A 22,378-nucleotide genomic window follows, 5' to 3' on the forward strand; every position below is an offset into this window, starting at 1 on the left:
CAATGCCAATGCAGTCACAAAACTCTTCGGAACGACATCTTAGATAAATAACAGGTTAACTATTAACCTTTATTTAATGCAGGTTTTGAACCGTATTCTTTGAAGGAGACGATTATATTCAAATAAATCTGTATTGACATATCAATAAAAAAAATTTGTCCAAATGTACAGATTGCCACCTTTGATAATAGACGACTCATATATTAAGTGTATAATCTATGGGTAAAGTCACGGCGGCAGGAACTGATAATCGGCAATTGCTTCATAAACTATGCACTAATAGAACTACTATGTAACTATAAGTATAACACTTGATCGTTTATTGTGGTACATTCCCGATCCTGCGGACAGAATGGAAAGCAGTCGACGTCGCCCAAAACACGTTATCTCGGATCCTCCCGATCCACTAACGGTGCTTTTAGGTACTTCAAGCACCGGTCACCGTTCTCGTCGAACCCGTCGCTTGCGACGAAGGGCTCGACGAGTAAATTAACTCTCAGACACAGCCCACTGAGTTTCTCGCCGGATCTTCTCAGTGGGTCGCGTTTCCGATCCGGTGGTAGATTCTGCGAAGCACGACTCTTGCTAGGGTTCGTGTTAGCAACATCGTCAGGTTTGAGCCCCGTGAGCTCACCTACTAAAGTTAGGGTTACGCTGATATAGCCTCTCAAGGCTCTCAGCTTAGGTAGGAAAAAAAAAAAAAAAAAATATTGTGGTAACTGTGATAAATAATAAAACAATCTTCGGATGTACATACATACTGACTTTTTATTTTTTACATTAATCTACACGACTAACTAATTGTTGCTAGGCAACAATATTCTTTTAATAAATTTATGATGCTTACATCAGTATATGTACATACAGTATTCTATACTATATACAAAAAAAAAACAACCACTTGACCTGTGTGTGCAGTGTCGAAATGATTGAATAAGTTTTTCACGACGGATATGAATAATATGATTTTATGATCTGGTAACTAGGACCTTTAGGTCAAGTCTTATTTTTATTTTAATAACTTTTTTTTAAGGAAAATGGTATTATGAAATGAAACGAAGTTAATTATTATAAAACATGGCATGAAATTAAATGAAAATGAAATGAGATGAGTTGAGATGATATGGAATGAAATATAATCTTAGTAAAATGGTGGTCATTTATTGAGAGTTTTTTTGTGAACTGTTTGGAAGACCCCGAGAAGTTACGTTCAGCGGCTTTATTTTATTTTCCCACAGTTGTGCACTTTCACAAATACTAAACAGTTAATAAACCACCGTTATTACACATTGAAACCTGAAGAAACACTAATTAGACAAAATAAAACAAAATTAATCACACAACTTCACTTCTCGCGTTCCCGCTAAATAGTCTTAGTTGCCATATTTTGTTAACCATAGTGTACAGATAATAAAAACAAAAAACAGATACTATTACGGTACTTATTGATGAATTAAAAACTTCAAATTACAGTGACGTTTTCATTTTAACAATAAAAAAATTAATATTTTGAACTAATAAATCAGTTGGCCCTGTTGGCAGATAGCTTTTTTGCAAAGTCAAACAGCTGCTTAAAAATTCTAGCAAATTACTCTCCTTACTCTCTGTCAAATTTATATTATTTCGATTTCTTGTTATCTGTGGTAGATAATGTTGCTCATGTGAAAACGTTATGCAGGCCAATATTTGATTAGTTTACAAAATATTACAACAGTACATATCCATTGGTTCGAAAGAATTTGTTCACTATATTATTATAAGATAAAATGTATTTAGCTTGGCCGAAAAGATGTCGAATTCAGTGCTGGTTTTTTTCATTGTTTTATTTTTCTGGATGAAAAATCAGATAAATATATTAAAAAGATAAGAACAAGACTCTAAATTAATAAAGAAATAGAATAATTTGATTGCCATCGATTCTTATGTGCCTAAATGTTTTTTAATTTTTAGTAAACTGGCCACACCGAATGGTGCAAGTTTGCGCATGCGCCGAATGGCGAATCAGTGACTATTTCTTTGAGTTAGATATTTTGTAATTAAGAAATTTTATTATTAGTCAGTAGATCATTTATGCCTGTGTGTGTAAATAATTTTATATTTTAGTTCTCACGTTCTTGTTTGAAATTTCGATTATTGTTATTAAAGGAGTGTTAAAGTGTAACATTGGTGGCCATTACAAAACCTAAACTTTTATCAGGACAAATGTCCATTTGATGTTTCGGCGACGTTGTGACTAATCTCAAAGCTATCTGAAACTGTGTTAAAAATCTACAAAAGTAACTACGGAGAATACTTGAGTGATGTAAATGGTGACACAGCTACCATATTAATAAATTATTTCAAAGATCTTGCCGATCAACAAATTGGGATTGACTTCTAAAAATCAACTGTCAATTGTTACATTAAATTTTATTTAACAATAAATACAATTTCTTTTAGATAATTAGTAATCATAAATGAGTAATTAGTTATGGATTGATCCAGGCTTCGCCGCATTCCGGGTAATTTAACCGAACGTGAACACCCACATCGCTTGTTGTCACTCTTCAATGAACATAACATTGGTGGAACGACCTCTATTCCTTTTTTCCCAATTCTTTAGTTAAAAAAGCAAATTTTAAAGTTTCAGCAAGAACTATATTAATTCACTTGTCGTCATAACTATCGCCGAAACATTAAAGTAATCAGGATGAACTTCGGTTTTTTCAGTGTAACAAAAATGATTGTGAGATAAAATTAATAGTGGTACAGTAATAACAGTATTACTACAACATAAATCTGTTTTATACAAAAACAAAAGTGTATGTCTGGATTTTGGTATGGCGATGCATCGCCGATTGTGTTCTTCTAATATTTGGTGACATGGGCTGCATTGCTGCGGCCCGTACAGACGCTGGGCACAAGCAGTGATCGCGCGTGCACGGCCAGGGCCTGCACAATTCATCTAGTATTATGAACAAACGAGATAGCAACAAGGACAAGGACCGCCAGAACGAGGACAAGAGAACATCTACGTAAGAATTATTTTTACTTGCTTATGAGTCCAAACCATATATTGACAGATTACAAACACGTATTTTTTTGTATGTTTGAAAGCTGTACTAGATCATGGTTACTTAATATACCATTGCCAGAAGTGAATAGTTAGGTTTTTTTGGAGTTAGTAGTAGTTCCAGAAAAAATAAGTACTTAGAGTCTTAAACTTATCTCGGTTGCAACTTTATTAAGATAACATCCTGTAAATAATGATGTTTTTAAAAAAAAGCTGTTTATTGGGTTAAAATAAATGCTTTGATTTCAAAGTTTGGTACATAAATTTCAATATAGAATTTAAAATCAATGAATCATTTACGTAATCTCAAAAGAAATATTAAAGCAAGTTTGCAAAAGTTAATTACTTTTGAAGTTATTGCCAAGGATATTCAGCATCACTACTAACTATAGTGTAACCTAGAAATGGTTATATGGGTTAGTTCTTTTGATTAATCTAGAAACCGATTACCTGTACAACAGATAAGATACTATGTAAATACTCATGGGTCACTATATTTATCAACAACATTAATATGGCTTTATTAATAAATATTTATTATTATTAATAATATAATATAGTTCAACTGAAGAAACATCAAACTAATAGACTTGAAAAATAAAAAAAAAAAACATCAGATAATAATTTTTCAAAAATAATTTTTCTTTTGTTAATTCATCATTATTTCTCTTCTATAGTTAAATTTCAAACACTATTAAAAACTTATGTAATCCACAGACAAACTCTGATTTTTGAAGGATACAGTAACATTCTATAATGTCATGAAATATAATTTATTTTCTGTTGAAAGTATAAATATAATGCATTTATATTGCATTAGTGAATCATAAAGGTTAAACATCTGCTTCTGACACAATGGCACTGATAATATGTTCCTAATAAAAATGAAACTTATCAAATCATTCAGTGCAACTTTGATTGTGTACAATAGTAAAGTTTATGTTTCCTTTTATTACTACCTGTATACTGGGTTTTGTATTCAGGCTTGTTTTTTTACAAAAAGCTCGAAAAATTATAAGAGGTCAAAAAAAAGGGTTTTTGGTAGCTCTGTGCTCTGTGTCATATTTCCATATGGTCATGAATGCATAAATTGACAAGTTTGTTCATTTTGTAACTATGACTAATTAATTTTGTCAACAATGATTATTTTAATTTATGGCTGTCTTAGCATTTACTCACAAACAGAGAAACATGCATAGAAAATTGTAAGTATGTAAATCACAGTTTTAGCAACACACATCTTTATTTTGGTCGAATGATTATGTCCTTGTCCAAGTTCACAGCTCCGTTAAAGATTGAAGATATTCATCTCTCCTCACCTTTCTGTCGTTCAGCAAAAATCTCATTATATCCTATAATAATGTTACATTGGTTAACATTATCAATCATTATAAGTGACTGACCTGATGTTAATTGTTTACTGGAGCCCCTAAACTTGAAGGCTGCAGCCTCCTTTGAGATATGAAGTCAGATGCTTAATAATGTTTGTGTGATGAAAAAAAAACTTTCTTGTTGCATAGTAACAAGCTTATGCCTCACCTGGTGTAATGATTACCAGAGCCTTTAAACATCAAAAAACCACTTACCTGAAGGCCTGAGATTGAAGGTCAACTGTATTTTGAGCTATATGTACCCTGCCTTTCAAATGGCAACCCATGATGTCTTTGTGGCAAAATAATTGCTTTTGTCGGCAGACAAGCATAGACCCATCTTGATGTTGAGTAATTACTGTTGGCCGTGGACATCAAAAATAGCAGACGCAAAGCTAAACAGCTGCCTACCATGCAAATTTGGCAGACTGGCTACCGCCATTCCTGTGCAGGCTTACACTACTCCCTACCTTCAATAATTGCCAATTGATGATTTCATTAGATCTCACAAAACACTACTGTCCATTCTTTTGTCATTCCTTAGTTGCATTTTATCACCATCATGGAAGGAGATAGTGTGGTGCTGTGCTAAGCTAACCCCACTTCATCTACCTGTTAATAATTGTAATAAATTAATTCTTACCTGCAAACCAAACTGCTTCTCATTAGAAATAGGTAGAATAATGATAGAGATATGTGCTAGTTTACTACATTTACAAACTACATTTAATAAAGTTTTTGATAGCTCAGCTTGTATTCTAAAACACATACTTTTACTATATTTTTGTATAAACCAGTTTCACAAATCAACCAAAAAATTACAAAGACTAAAAAAATATAATGTAAAATAAAAAAAATTGAATCAAAAACTAAATAAATATAATTGATATTTGATATGTGAAATTGTAATTGACTGAAACTTATGGTAAATATTAGTTGCAATAAATGATAGTAATTCATTATTAAGGAAACTTACAATTGGATAGTTGTACATGTTTAAGTTCTTAAAACAGATATAGGAAATTATGTATCATTACTGATACCATTTTGTTAAATTAAAATCATCACACAACTGACAACATGAAAACTAATAATCTATCACTCTTATCATTTAGAAAACTACAGTCTGGGATATTTTTCTACTGTAGGAAGTTTGTTTTAGATTAAATTAATAGTTAAGAATTAATTCAATATTACTTTATTAAATGCAGGAACCTACAATTGCATAAGTTTGATAATAAGTAATTTTTTTTATTAATTATTTATTTTACATAAATAAAGGACAATGCCCATTTCCTATGGGCGTTTGGGCCCTAAAAAAAGTTGTCGCGCAATGATGGTTTTAACTTAATTTGATAGACAAAGAAATATCGTTTCATATTCAGAAAACGATTTTTATATTCTCACCCAGGTTTAAGAGAAATCTGTTTTTTTCTGCAGCTAAAATTAAGTCGTTAATTGTTTTCTTCGAAATCAATAATCGCTCTCATCATTATTTACAGTATTAAATACGTTAATTGTGGTTAATGTTGCTAGAAATAAGCCCTTACGTACATTTTATTATTATTATATCATCATAATAATAATAAAATGAAATGAAAATCCGGAAGCTAGCAACGATATTATTGTTGTGGTTTTTAAATTCGCCAATAATTAGGCAAAGAGCCTATACAGCCTATTCTGTCGTAGTTATATTTTTTTAATGTCAATAAAAAGCCGGTGTATCTCTTTTTATTGCTTTTTGGGAGTTTTGACGTCAACTCGATGAATAGCACATTGAGTGAGCGTGAATTTCCGCAGATCTTTTATCTTGAAAAAAAAAAACAGTCACTTCTATGTTAGCCACAGTTTTATTCCAATGCCTCAATAATCGTGAACAACGATTATTGACGTTTAATACACAAAACAACGCCCAATTTATATATTATACATCACAATAAACTATTAAAAAAACATTAAAATAAAACTTCAAGTGACGCTTCACTCGGGTTGCTGCCAAAACTCTCTGATCATATATAATAAGAATAGAGTACTTAATGGTAGGCCAATGAGATTTTTACTAATGGAATCATTAATATCTAAAAATAATTATATAAAGTAATAATTATTATTACAATATATAAATATTGAATTGAACAAAAATAAACTAAAAAGTCTGTGAATTATAACCATTAGCTATTTTTTTTTTATTTGTTGTTCAAGTTACAGACAACTCTTCCGTTTGGCAGCATATAGGTTTACTATAAGGCTGTATGGGCCTGCATGACCCTTTGCCTATTGGCGAATATAAAAACTATGGCACTCAGTTTTGGGGTGTTATCAAATAAGTAATTTATTTTTTTGTAAAACAATGCCAGGGTGAAAGAAATGTTGATACATAAACTAAACAATGTGAAAAAATAAGGCATAGTTTTTCAAGTACAAAAAGTTTAGACATAAAGTTGGCCCACTTTTGGGCATTGTCCTTTGATTGTTCATTCATTTATCATTTTAGCTAGCTTAGTTACTGTGATTGAATGATGAGTTACTTTGAGTTAATTTCTATACATTACTTGCTCCTGTCATTGATTTATATAAAGCTTGGTTTTAAAAATAACACAAAAGTATGAATCAAATTACAAGTGTAAAATGTCTTACAGTTAATACATACAATAATTATTTAGTTCCATGCTTTTGGTTGGTGGTGTATTGCAACTTTCACTTTTAGACTCAATGCCGGTAACGGCTAGTATGATTCATTATGTTAAACCTGCCAGATTCTGCCACAATAAAAAATTGTTTTGTGATTTAAAATTTTAATAGTAGAAAAATACTCTATAATTATAAACGATAAAAAAATGATTTCATAACAATGGTGTACTTATTAGCACAAATGATTACAAATGTGTATAGTGTGCTTGAATTAAACAGTTCTGTTGGTCTATAGGCTTAACGTGGTACCCTTAATTTTAGAATATTTTTCTAAAAATAAGCTATTAAAGTTAACATTAAAATGAAAACAAATGTAATGAAAATGCGGATTCAGAACAACTTACAAAAATTTTTTTTTTATTGTATGTAAATTTTTGCAAACGCTATAAAGCAATGTTTTATTTAATTTTTTTTTATTGCCCTTGCAGACAGACGAGCGTACGGCCCACCTGATGGTGAGTGGTTACCGTCGCCCGTGGACTTCAGCATGCCAGGGGCAGAGCCAAGCCGCTTTATTAATTAATTGTACTAAAAGAGTTTCACAGAAACCACCAGACAAACTAAGATATTTGTCAGATTAAACTCACGAAATGAATTGTATGAAGTTTTATTTTAGATTGAAAATTGGGTGACTGACTTTGTAACAGCTTTTGTTTGTAAACATTGCTACATTAAAGCTCAAATGAGGTGGCTTCTGACTCTGTTATTCACATAACATTACTTCATTGAAGTGCTACATCTTTTTACCACTTTATAAAATATAAAATGTTTAAATTGTTTTTTGTTTAACTTTTATTATTATAAAATGATTTGTTCTATAATTTAAATCACTAATATTTTTATTGCAAGGCTGGGTTAACGATATTACGGTTCACTTTGTATTAAGTCGCTATCAGATCCATAGGTGTGTCAGATGTCAGATCCAACAGAAATGCGGCCACCAATCTTGAGACATGAGCTCGAAGTTTCAATTGTATTGTGTAACGTCCGTACCACCCTTCAAATCGGACTGCTTCGAAATTAACATATCTATGTATGATTTATTAATATGTAGAATTTTCATAATTCAGTTCATACAAATAGAATCGAAAACCTTGAGAAATCCAAACTATGATTTCTTCACAAAGGTTATAGAACTTGTGTAAATATTGAGTTCAATGCTTGTTGTAATTGATCTTGACCCACCGAGATGAAGTACAGACAGCGATAAAAAAAAACGAGGCAAAATCCAAATTAATAGATAAAGAATAAATAATCTTGAGCTTTAATTACTTTAAAATTTAGCTTAGGCCCGCCAACTTCCTTAGTTGCTGTCTTAAATACCGAGATATCCCTTGTTTGATTTATATGTTTTTAAAGAGCAGTATGTTATCAGTCTTCCGTGATCACGAAAACTATGAAGTGTTCGAAAAATGGGAAATAATATAATTACAATAAAAAAACTGTAAAAATATTTTTAATTACTTATACCATATTATTGTTAATTACTTATACCATATTATTAAAACATCGGCGGGTGGTTCTATCTGGTTTTCAGTGATTATTATTAAGTTTTACGTTGATGATAAGGCAATTCGCGAATTCTCACTTGTGGGTCATTTACGCAGTCTATTTCTGCCGCAAAGCATCTCATGAGTCCAGTATGAATGGCAGGACTGTTCTTGTATCAATGCGTAATATCATGTCTGAAAGTGATATCCACACCGAGCGAGAACAAAATACTAACAACTATTAATATAAAGTCATATACAAGAAAATAGTAATTCAACAAACTTTATAGCAATATCATTTTATTAGATATGATATTAATTTTCGAATTTAAATTAATATACTGATCCCTAGTTCGTTAAGTTAAAACGTAAAGGAGCATGTACTATTATAGAGTTTAAATTAATTACGCATCCTATCCTTCCTTCTTCATAGAACAAGTAAAAATAAAATTATACAAATATCCGATAAATCTTTAAGATAATCGTCTTCCGTCAGTGATAATGTAACTATTTCAAATGAACCAATTAGGAAACTGTATAAAATGTACAATAATTAGTAAAATTTTATGACTCATATATTTTATTATACAGTATATAAACAGATTTGAAAATTGTGATCGATTTAATCTTTGCACACATTACTTTTACCTTTATGCACGCATTAATAATGTCATGTTTTTTTTAAAATTGAATCTTCAGTTCTTCACCCACTTTGCATCTTTCAAATCGTGATGCTAAGTTATTTCAGTGTACTTTTCAATGCAACTGAATCCAGTGGTAACGTGTACTGGTTCGATAAAGAACCGAAGAGTGGGTACTGAACCACTGAATGGCCAGCAGTAAAACATTTAGTTTGAAGTCAAGCTAGATTTGTTATACGAGCAGTATTCACTATGTATTTAAAAACTATTGTATTTTTACTAGCGTGTGAGTGTGATAACGGGCAAGACTGATAATCGTGGACCGCCAAAAGACACCAGAAGCACTACTAAACGTCACCACTATCTTTCGTTTTTATCTTATATCATTTTACCTAATCTACATGAGTAAAATTAATCAGATTTTTTTATTTTTTATTGTTATTGCTTAGATGGGTGGACGAGCTCACAGCCCATCTGGTGTTAAGTGATTACTGGAGCCCATAGACATCCATAACGTAAATGCGCCACCCACCTTGAGATATAAGTTCTAAGGTCTCAAGTATAGTCACAACGGCTATCCCACCCTTCAAACCGAAACGCATTACTGTTTCACTGCAGAAATAGGCAGGGTGTTGGTACTTACCCACGTGGACTCACAAGAGGTCCTACCGCCAGTAAAAAAGATGTTTACGTTTTATACGTATGATGTTAATAAGGTTGTGTGCACATTTGCAGCGCGACCGGTGCGGTGGGCGGGCGCGGCGGGGGCGGAAGCAACGCGATGCACACCTCAAGGTACTCGGTCACCTCGTCCTCGGGCGTCCTCATGGTCGGCCCTAACTTTAGGGTCGGCAAGAAAATTGGTTGCGGCAACTTTGGTGAACTTAGACTCGGTGAGTTACGTTGGCAAGGCTATGAATATAACACAGTACCTAATCATTCAAGATTGTGTACTGGAATGACGTTGATGTTTTGGAAGTCAGTAAAGACAAGCGAAACGCTTTTTAATCGTACATTATCATAAAATATTAATGTGAACAAATGTAACAACTAAAATATATCTAAAGAAACAAATAACTTATAAACATATATCAACAAAGACATCCGCGGGTGAGTCGATGGTGCCTGTGGGAAAGATCGAGAACATTATTGGGTGTTTTACCCTACATAATCTATACATATATTAATGAGATATCATCTCATTTCATTTCATTTTATGCCACGCTTCATATTAATCAACTTCATTTCATTTCATAATATCATTTTACATATTAAAAAGTTTTTGTTAAAATAAGACTTGTCTTAAAGGTCTTAGTTATTATATATAAGAACTATAGAACTATTTTCATTTCGAATATAAATCATGGCTAAATAGGAAGTATTCGTAATAAATAATCAACAAAACCATTACGGTGACATTAGCTACCTAAATTCAAATCAACGGTATTATATATATTTACTTGTTAAAATTAATGGAAACACTTGAATCGTTCACATTTATACGTATGCGCGTGTAAGGTTATACTAATTGGTAGCACAATAGATTCTTGGTTCAATTTCAAGTTAAACGAGATACAATCTGTTCAGGTGCCGCGTTTTGTTTGTCAATTAACGAAACATTCTCACAGATGTCACACGTGCAAGAAGGCCATGCTGTTTTTGTACAACATCGCTCCGCCGAACGCACTTTCATAAGCACTTTCTCGTTGAAGAGTTTTGTGCCGTCACAAAAGCTAAATCAAGGCTAAGAAACGTTAAACGTCGAGTGTAACGATGGCTTTGCATTCGTAATCGAATTTACACGGTCACGGAGCGTAACGTCTTTTTACCTTCCCATGTAGACTAATCGAGTCGATATTCAACTTCAATAATCTTTCTAATCGATGTTATCACGTGTCCGTTCGTTCATTTCCTTCAGTCGTTTAGCTATAGAGAAACAACACCGTAACAAAGCGCTCGACAACCTTGTGAAATATTCTTATATAATAATAGAGTTTTAAGTGTCTGCCATCGTACATGCAGAACTAGAATCATCATTAACATACTGCTCTTACGTTCAAATCGATGTAAATGAAAATAAGTATACGTTATCTAATTTGCGTATCGATCAATACTAATAGTAGATATACCTATATAGTCGCTTGTTTACTTTTTGATCGTGAGAAGTATTTAATTTTGTTTCGAAATTTAACATGTGTCCGTTCCATCCGTTCACGGAGGCGATCGTGTTTCCGTTCTTGCATTCAGTGATCGTCATCTGTAAAGATAAAGCTTTGTCAACCTTCGTCAGAAATAACAGCTAACCCGATCTGCGCTGATTCGAATGACGCCAATTGACCCACCACATAAACGATCAGAACAATAAACTAATTTAATTTGCTTTTGATTTAATTAATTTGTCGTAGTCCGTGACCACGAAAACTGTGTAAAGTATCCGAAACGTCGGAAAGAATGTAATTACAATATATAAAATAAAAACGCAATATTCAGCCGCTTAAGTAGTTTTAATTAAAATTTTGATTGTGTTTCGACATTTAGAAAATTAAATTATGAATTATTATTGATTGTTTTTTTATACTAATCTTGGTATGAATCATTATCATTTTAATTAATTAAGCAGTAGTATAAATCACAATTCTAAATTAATTTCGTCTTAATAGGTCATTAAAATCATATCGCTCTTGCTACATCTTTACCCTATTTAGTTCTTACTTCATTTGAAATATTGAACAACGGACAGGTAAAAGTAGACCCGTCAACAAAGATAGACAATAATGGAGAACCAGTGACTCATTCTTTCGCCGAAAGTTTTCGGAACTGTTCTTTTAAATGCATCTTAGGCTATGTTCACACGAGGCTAACAATAATAATCGTGCCATTACAGCATTGTCCGTCAGCAAAATTATCGAAATCCATGCGGGTTTTTAAGTATGAACCGTAACGAATGTCATACAATTGAACTCTGTTGTCTACGTAATAAGGTTTCTTGAATACTATATGTGATATTATATGGCTGCGTGCTCATGAGAATTGGATTCAGAGTCGCGTCACTGAAAAGAGCATTATTGTGGGCACGTGTGCGAAAGGTGACTAAGCCATACACAGCTTTCTGGTACTATAATATTTATTACAATAGAAAACGAAATGTACCAAGGTCAATGTCGTCGAAAGAGCATCGTTCACGGTAAAATCAATAGGCTTCAAAATCATCTTAAAATGTCAGCCGTGCGTGATGGTTTCTGTGTAGTCCGGTATGTATTGTCCACGGTCAAACTGTTATTGCAATTATGAAAAAAAGTCGTTATTTTGCTGTCCAAGTATTGAAGAAATTGAGTTCACGGTTCTTTGATATACGTTGCTTGCCGGAGTTGTACAAGGGAAGATTTTCGGAATTGTACCTATAGATAGATAGGTGGTGCCCAAGTCGTTTCGACATATGAGGCCTATAAAGTCAAAGGCAGCTAAATCCAAGTCTGTCAAATATTCAGGTAAACTACAAAAATCGGCTCTAAACACGTCATCACGGATCCTCCCGATCCATCGAAGTACTGCTCTTGCTGGGGCCAGTGTTAGCAACACTCCCGGTTTGAGAATCTGAAATAACGTTGTTCGTATAGCTACGATATTCTTTATTTTAAAACAGATTTATAAAGAATGAGAACATTACTAATAATCTGAATTTTAAATGATAAAACTTCGTTTATTAGTACTTACTTAATACAGAGTAAACTTAACTTTTTTGAACTGAATTTGTTAGAGATTTAGCTGCATTTGTTATAACATGAAAACACTAAAGCATGTTCAACTAACTAAACAAGATAGAGCCATTTTTAATAAATTTTACGACATTAAGGCGTTTAGCTGCCTTTAATTTTATAGGCCTCATATGCGCGTATAGATAGCCCTAACCATGGCAGTGTTTCATTGTCCAATCTGAGATTTCGAACATTTCATCATAATAAATGTTCAGAGCATTTTGTTTCGGTTGGACTTAATCCGTCAGGGTTGTATCAAATCTACTTATTATTAAATGTCATCTGAGCAAAAGTCTTCATTGTATATTTTCTAAGAACAACCAAAACATTAAGCAGTATCCAAGTACGGAAACAAACGCATATAGTCGAATTTTTCTATGACACTGCATGTCATTTTTTGACTACTTATATCGATTTTAAAACCAGCTTGACTAATTTCATAGGCGAATCTGTTTAAAATTGTTTTGGAATGGAGGGTAAATAAAACACATTTCGGTGGGAAAAATAATCTAGAAAATGGTCCTTATATTTTTTGTTTTCCTATTTGTGTACCTATAGATATATTTAAGAAAGTAATAATAGTTTAATGTTTCACAAATAAAACAAAAGGTACAAAAGTATGTCTATTTGGTATAATTCATTTCTTGAAAATATATGCTAGAAAACAAGTACTCTGTTACTAAAACAAGTCAACACGTTAATATAAATTATAATACCAAAACCACCGATGACAATTGCACAAGAAAATACATTTGTAAAAAAATATATCATTGTGTACTAATTCGGTTTTGCTGACGCTACACTAATAATGTACACTAAATCTTCAATGTCAAATAGTTCAATTGTAAATTTTAAAGGCACCCGCTCTCGTTTTCTCACGTAGCTATCATATTCATAATAAGAAGACTTTTATTTTTGTAGCAATGTACTATTTATTGATTTCACTAATTGAATCTGTCATATTGGTTATAGATAATACTTTTGCAAATCATAGAACCAAAAATAGTTAAAGTAAAAGGAACACCAATAGAAGAAATAGAAAAAGTAGCTCTCTATGGCATAGTGGTACAGCTCAGTATAATCCAAGGAAAGTTAAGGCCGGTAGTTGGTCGTAAAACTCATGCCAAATCCCTATGCAGTATTAAAATTGGACATGCTGCGCCGACCTCATGTAATGTGGGATAAGGGCAAGAAGAAGTTCGATTGCTTCAACTAATTGAATCTGTCATATTGGCAAAGTCCATTATTTCACTTTAAATCCGTCGAAATGCATAGTGAACAAAATCGCCCAAAGAGCTAAATTCCAAATATGGCCCTGCACTACAAAAAAAATATGTTATTATTATTATACTGATTTCAAGTATCTTTATTTTATATAATTAGGTCGTGCCTCAATCGATTTTGGACACGTCGAAATTTTCTTAAATAATTAATTTTATAATTATGTGCGATCGACTTCAACGACCAAAGAACAACACGCGTGTATTTAATAAATTGAAATCCTCAAGTTTTTTTATTGTAATTGGTGGTAAGTAGGCTATGAAATTCAGTTTGTAGAATAGAATAGTTGAAGTTCCAATGTAATCGTAACTTCAATCTCTAGTTTCACGGCATTAGCGGCACGGTTTTAGCGGCATGTTGATGATGACTATGACGATGTTGATGATGACGTTCATTTTTATGGACTTTAATAACTGCTCAATACTATGTTCCTGACGTATACCGTCCATCAGCGTTAGCAGTCGTCTTGAGCGATTGAACAACTAAAAAACTGCATTTTTCTTGCTTATTCTTTACGTAGAATGTAAAGAATGTGTTTCCAAAGTGGGTGGCGCATTTACGTTGTAGATGTCTATGGGTTCCAGTAACCAATTAACACCAGGTGCGCTGTGATCTCGTCCACCCATATAAGCAAAAAAACCCAAAATTTTAATCTTAATATTAATGTTCAAAAGTAAAAAAAATACAGACGTTTACAGACGTTACAGACATTATTTTATATTTATTTTGAAATGAGATGCTAGGAGAATCGCTAACAGTCTATAGAATTAGTCACTGGTGTCTGCGGCAACCGTCTAAGAAAGTAGTCGCTTTGGACAGGCTTAAAAGTCATAGTTTCCATTTCTCTCATTTATTAAAAAAATATACATTTAAATTTCGATCAAATCCAATAATATACAAGATAAATCATTAAAGAACGTCCTAAAGAATGTATTGTAGTGTAATTGCGATAAATTTGTTCATTTCTAAAGTAACAATATGTCTTGAAAGTCGTAATAATGGTTCACCGTTTTTATATATTTATTTTATATATTTTGCAAGACGTAACCGCCAAATTCTCTTAATGTTGATAATAGTAGAGGGCGCAAAGTACTTGAACCATCTGTCCTGGCGAACTCCATTCATAATGTAATTACTGCGCTGACTAGCGCTCTGCTTTACAGACACGTGATAAGATTATTTGTTTGAGATCTAATACTTTTTAGGTGTTACAATAAACATGTACTGTTATCGATAACGTCTGATATAAGTGACGTCAGCGAAATAAAACATGAAAAACTACCGGTTGTGAGTCGTTTTACATTTTGAATGAAATGTTTGTGTATTCATCGCTGAATTCGCTTTTCTTAATACTTTTATTCGTTTAAAGCTTTTAATTAAACCACGATTCTGATTACGAGAAGGTTTACCTCACATCTGTCCTTTTCAAAAAGTTTTTTGGTAGGCAGCGGCTTGGCTCTGCCCCTGGCATTGCTGAAGTCCACGAGCGACGGTAACCACTCACCATCAGCTGGGCCGTGTGCTCGTCTGCCTACAGGAGCAATAAAAAAGTTCTGAACAAATTTTAGTTTCTCCCAACGATTCTTAATTACTAAATTTGATCTAACCTAAGTTTTACATAGTACGTTCGTACTGTCGGTGTGTTCTTAGAAATGAACCACAAAAAAATAATAACGGACGCTCATTTGAAAGGGTTCGAAGATCAGTTATTCATCGACCAAATAACCAAAGATATGACTCAACATTCATTCGTCGCTGGTGAAGAATAATAAAGTATTCCTCGGCCGATACATAAGTTACAAAAAAAAAAGAAAAAAAAGAACTTTACAAGCAATTTCCGGCATCGCACGATAATTGTGTCAATTAAGATTTAACGAGACTCTTTAACGATTTCCTTTTTATTTCAGGGAAAAATCTCTATAACAGCGACCATGTAGCGATCAAGATGGAGCCTATGAAGTCCAAGGCTCCGCAATTACATCTAGAATACAGATTTTACAAATTATTAGGGACGCACGGTAAGCGATTATGTGTTCACATCGGGGAAACGTCTTGGAAATAATGCTGGTTCACTCTGCTAAAGATTCACACATTCAAAGTGTTCTGTGTAAAAACAATTCACTGAAAGCCTGGAAGAGATCTATGTCTTTGTTTAATAATGTACCTCATCAAGTGTTTGGTTGAAATTGAGCCTGAAACTTTCATTTATCCGGATATATTACAACAAAACGGTGCCACGGATGTTATAAGTACCCTACACGCGGCCTTAGTTTTGTTGTATCCGTGACCAATGGTGTTCAAAACATCGAATTTATCATTAAAAGTTGAAAAATCGATTCTAGCAATCAATTCTTCAATGTTTAAGCGTGTGCAATAATTAATTTAACGCATTGCACTGTCATCTTTCATAACCGGCTCTTATCATTTGCTAATAATGTTGTTTGCAGAAGATTTACAAATAAACGTAACTTAAATAATTACTGCTTCACTGTATTGAATCATATAAATATTTGTTTTGTCTGTCAGTTGGTCTTCCGTCACGCTTCTCACGTAATATAACCTCAATCGCGTAATCAAACCCTGAAATTCTTAAGATACTGACTGGCATAGTTTGCTCAGAGGGAATACCCAAAGTGTACTACTTGGGTACATGTGGCGGCCGATACAACGCCATGGTCATGGAGTTGTTAGGACCCTCGTTAGAAGATTTATTCGTGCATTGCGGACGAAGGTTCAGACTCAAGACCGTACTAATGATTGCGATGCAGCTAGTAAGTGCACGCGAATCTTCAGTTAACGTTTGTAATAATTTAGAGAGCTTTGTTATGTAAATTAATTGAAGCACAACACGGTAGCCGAAGTTCGTGGCAAAATTGAACAGCGAGGGCCGTAACGATGTGGTCATGGCTTTTGTTGAGGTCATTTAGTGTTTATTTATTTAAGTGTTTAGCGAGCAATTCTCTCGCGGGTCACTAAATATCGGATACTGTGTTGTGTTCGGCTGAGACCGGAGAGCATTGCTCGTCGAATGTGAGTACTAAATTTGCTGTTTGTTCCGCTCTGTCCTTGCCTATATTCCCGTGAATCCTGTAGCGCCGTCGACTGCAGAAGGTATACCGGAGGTGTATTACTTTGGTCCTTGCGGTAAATACAACGCTCTCGTAATGGAGTTGCTCGGGCCGTCGCTCGAGGACCTATTCGATCTATGCGGCCGTCGGTTCTCTCTAAAGACTGTGTTAATGATCGCTATGCAGTTGGTGAGTCAACGTACTTTTGTGTTTTGAATAACGATCAGATTAAGGTTTTTTTTTATGTATCGACGCTCGGAATTAATTATAGCCTTATTGATATTCAGAGCTGTACTGTGTTTGTATTTAATTTTTTTTAAACTTGATTAATACAATAGTTTTAAAAAATATCTCAATTCACGGACGTCATAAATTACTGTAAGTTGAACGTATGTGGATCTGGGCGATCGTGGATAGCTATTGTGCAATAGAACTTAGGCTTGGACTTAATGTCTCAAGATGGTTCACGTTATAAGCGTCTATGAGTTCCGGTAACCACTTAACGGCACATAAGCCGTGACCTCATCTTGAAGAGAATAACAATCTCAAATTACTTACAGAATATCAATTTAATATGTTGACTGCCATGTACCTCACCGGTGCCTTACGTGGCGCATTAAAGTAGTTATGTTGATTTCTGATACTAAGCGTCTGGTTTGCCTAACTTTGCCTTATGTATCTATACCACCATTCTGCCTATTTCTGCCGTGAAACAGTAATGCGTTTCGGTTTGAAGGGTGGGGCAGCAGCTGTAACTATACTGAGACCTTAGAACTTATATCTGAAGGTGTGTAGCGGCATTTACGTTGTAGATGTCTATGGGCTCCGGTAACCACTTAACTCGAGGTGGACCGTAAGCTCGTCCACCCACCTAAGCAATATAAAATAAATAAGATAAAAATATATTTTGTATGTTAATATATAATATGTTTTAGTCTTTTTAGATCTCTTAGAAATAGATTCATTTTCAGTATCTTCGAATCCGTCTTTTCCAAAACTCTACTAGATAGATATACAGGCGCCTCAGTAACAGAAATCGACATAATTACTTCAGCTACGCCACTTAGAGCACTGACGACCTACATGGCAGTCAAAGTGTTAAAGACGATAAAATTTTATATGACTTTTCATAATTAGGAGTCACTGAATGAATTTGATTATACATATATCATGTTTATTTTTTTCTATATTTACAGTTATACCGCATCGAGTATGTCCACACGAGACACCTAATATATCGCGACGTGAAGCCAGAGAATTTTTTAATAGGTAGAACTGCAACAAAAAAGGAGAAAATCGTGCACATCATTGGTAAGTGAGCTTCTATTTTATTTATTATTAATTTATAGTTATCATATCTTCCAATGTCATACAGTTCATAAAATTGTTTTAATTTGTTAATTTTGTTATTCCCTAACTTCAATGTGCTGTGACTTTAGTAACAACGATTTGAATTTGTTTAGTGCCGCATCTAAACGTTTTTACGTCTGCTGTAGATAGCGACAGCGCTCGTACAAAATGCCGTGTCTAGTAGTTCTAATGGTAATTTAGTGTTTCTTTAGCTTTAAATATATAATAATGTTGGCTAAATAGGAATTTAGCATCTTTAAAAGTCGCACACTTGTGCGAGAATGAAAAGATATCGTTAGGGCTTGTTCTTTTCGGGTTGCTTCGGGATGGTTCCTTATCGGGTCATTTCAAAAGTCCATTGAAACGTTTTGGAAAATTATCTCATCAAATCCTGTATCATTTTATTGCACAGTCAGTCGCAGATGTATCAATTTCATTTCACTGCAATCCAATTCATTTATCTTTGACAAAAGCACGTAAAATACAATTAATAATAATTTGGCTAAAGGACTGGAATCCAAGGGCTTCTAGTGTAATTTAATAATAAAAAATATTGCTTAGTATAAAATATCTGGATTGTGACGTATATATCGTGTTCAACAATATTATTTTGATAGATATAGAAATGTGATAAAATTAATTAATTGCTATACTAAGAATGGTTTAATTTATTTATGATAAACGCTGAAAATTATAAAAAAAATTACTTTCCATCATAAAACTTTTAGAGGATTGATGTGATTTATTTTTATGACTCAGCAGTGATAAATAAAAAAGATAGGTTCTCAATGACACTGAAAAGAAGAGACGGGTGAATATTATGTTTCCATTAATAAAAACAGGACAGAATTAAAGTCATAAAAATTTAATAAACCTTACATTTGCATTACAATATTATGTGTTATCAACTTTCTAAATTGTTCCGAAATTTAGTTTCGAGACATTACCAGTTAAACCAGTCGATAGACACCTGTCAGCTTGCAATCCGAACATTATGCATAATTGAATCATAATTACTCTAATGTAAAAATTACAATGACGATGTGACTCGTTTGAATGAAACTAAAGTTAACAGAAAGAAATGCGCGTACCCTCAATGTCATTCTTCGAAAACATATATACACAAAACAAGGAACCATTATTATTTTTTCTACAGAGAATCGTGTTATTACAAAACGCATATGTGCAAAATATGATATGCATATGAAGTTTATTCTAACACTAGTTTTTACACTTGGACTGGCTCGTGTCAAAATATGTATATGTAAATATATATCCTTAGTAGTACATAATTAATTATATACCTAGCCATCGGGAATAGTATTTTTTTATAGTGGAAAGGGTGTTTGTTACCTCTATATCGTTTTGACACCCGACAACGTATGCACAAAATTTCGTGTCGATCGGTTGAGTAGTTTAGACGTGAAAGCGTAACAAACAAATTCACTTTCTCATTTATAATATTAGTAAGTAAATATGAATGAAGAATGAATACTGACTATGATCTTAGAAGTTATATTCCAAGGTGGGTGGCGCATTTACGTTGTAGATGTCTATGGGTTCCAGTAACCACTTAACAACAGGTGGGCTGTGAGCTCGTCCACACTTCTAAGCAATAAATAAAAAATAAATAAAGTGATTAAAATACTAAGTAATCGAATGAAAATGTTTAACTTTAAATAAAATAATACTTTTCGAAATTATCGTCGGTTCATAATATTATTTTGTGATTAGAGAGTACTTGAAGTTAATAATCGTGTAGTAAATAGGCTACAAGTGCAGTAATATAATCTCGGGAGTTCGATCGAGGTCTGTGGTTGTAATATGGCACTGTATGAAACTATCTGTCAAGTGTGTGAAGAACTTGTTCGAATACACTACAATTCTCTTACAATAAAAATTAACAAATCATTCTGAGTTTTGCCACTTCGTAAAATTTCACTGAGATTAAGATCTTCCTTCTTCGTCGCTTCATCATTACTGAAGGTCGTGACCACCTTGGTCTAGTTTTTGCACCAGCTTCCTCCAATGTTGCCTGCATTCGGCCTGCTTGACGGCGCCCGGGACGCTGGTGTTTGTGGCCTCCTTGACATTGTTCGTCCACCTGGTTGGCAATCTTCCTCGACATTTCTTTCCTTCCACGTGACCTACAACTATTAGTTTTTCCAAGTTGTCTGGCCACGTGTTCGAAGTACTTGAGGGAGATGCTGCATACAGATAGTAGATAGACGGGTATTGATACAAAATAAAATTTCAAATCATTGACGTGCATTATTTTGTTTTACTCATAATGATGTTTCGTGAAACCGAAGAAGATATTTTGACTTGTTAATTAATCGTTGAAATAACCACAGCGATTAGGAACCCAGTCTGGCTGTAGGGTTTATTAACTGTATTGAACAAAACATTACTCATCGACATTTCTTTAACACCCCTATTTAAAGTACTGAGTTTTTACGTCATTTTATAACAAAACGCTACTACTACATATTTTGAGAAAGTTTATAGTCCATGGAATAATTTGAAAACCTATATTTGTTTCAGATTTTGGTTTGGCCAAAGAATATATAGACTTAGAGACAAACAAACATATCCCATATCGGGAGCATAAGTCGCTCACAGGGACTGCTAGATACATGTCAATAAACACACATTTAGGAAAAGGTACGTAAACACAAGAACAATCTTCAGATGGTTTGTTTACCTATGAGGTGACGCCATCCTCTTTGTCCAGCAGGCTTAAGGACCCCGGTAACCGTGCAACCTAACCCATGAATCAGCTCGCTGAGTTTCTCGCCGGATCTTCTCAGCAGGTCGCGATTTCGATCCGGTAGTAGATTAATTCGCGAAGCAGCTGCTCTTGAGTTGTTAGGTCTCATTCGGAGGCGCTCGGGCAATTATTAGCAAATCCCACCCTTCCTGGCTGTCCACTTGTCCTGGTGAAACTGGAAAGGCCATCGGGCCACCAGTAATACATCAATCATAAAAAAAAAGTTTAGACAAGAAAAATAATGGCAATTCTTATTTCGGAACCGAAGGGTTTTGATATCATGACATCAATGTGCAATATATATTACAAGGCTAATGATACCACGCTTCCACGTAATAATAGCCTCCAATCGTAAATGTAATGTACAGACATTGAGCCGGAATTGCGGTAGAGTTTGTCATTTATTAACCCCTTCCCTGGAAATTGGAAAATTGACGTCACTCAAATAACGCGATGGCGCGCTGTACGAGATGTTTTAGTTTCTAAAATACTCGTTTTCAAACAAATCGATGTAAAATAGAACTGGACAGAGATACCATTTTTTGTTTTTTTATATATTAATTGAATTTATTTCTTAATTTTCCAGAACAATCGAGACGTGACGACCTAGAGGCTCTCGGACATATGTTTATGTATTTTTTACGTGGTTCCTTACCCTGGCAAGGTTTAAAAGCTGACACACTCAAAGAAAGATACCAAAAAATTGGCGACACTAAACGAGCGACGCCTATCGAGGTAAGTACTCAAGAGACGTTACTTAAATTGCACGCAAATGTTACTCATATGTAACACTAAAGATGGTTCATTGTTTTATTTGACTAGGGATGGTTAAGCAAGTAACCCATTAAATGCCATATTTACTGGTGGTAGGACATCTTGTGAGTCCGCACGGGTAGGTACCACCACCCTG

The 22,378-nt window shown here is 33.8% G+C and overlaps 1 protein-coding gene across 37 annotated transcripts in view; it reads left to right on the forward strand.

The window, feature by feature from the left end:
- The first annotated feature begins 1,633 nt into the window (after window positions 1–1,633).
- Window positions 1,634–22,378, forward strand: part of gish (casein kinase I gish) — a 40,520-nt gene continuing 19,775 nt past the window's right edge. For 7 of the 37 annotated variants that reach the window (XM_089736199.1, XM_089736202.1, XM_089736201.1 and 4 more), the window contains exons 1-8: window positions 1,962–2,309; window positions 2,710–3,014; window positions 9,980–10,137; window positions 16,188–16,298; window positions 17,374–17,537; window positions 18,545–18,659; window positions 21,243–21,362; window positions 22,055–22,203. In XM_089736199.1, coding sequence (XP_089592325.1) covers window positions 2,953–3,014; window positions 9,980–10,137; window positions 16,188–16,298; window positions 17,374–17,537; window positions 18,545–18,659; window positions 21,243–21,362; window positions 22,055–22,203 — 879 coding nt within the window. In that variant the 5' untranslated portion in view covers window positions 1,962–2,309; window positions 2,710–2,952. Of the gene's footprint in view, window positions 2,502–2,709; window positions 3,015–9,979; window positions 10,138–16,187; window positions 16,299–17,373; window positions 17,538–18,544; window positions 18,660–21,242; window positions 21,363–22,054; window positions 22,204–22,378 lie in introns of all 37 variants that reach the window. The other 30 variants (XM_089736188.1, XM_089736197.1, XM_089736196.1 and 27 more) reach the window with 18 other exon arrangements.

This window comes from Bombyx mandarina, chromosome 21, assembly GCF_030267445.1.
Source record: "Bombyx mandarina strain Sakado chromosome 21, ASM3026744v2".
NCBI lineage: Eukaryota > Metazoa > Arthropoda > Insecta > Lepidoptera > Bombycidae > Bombyx > Bombyx mandarina.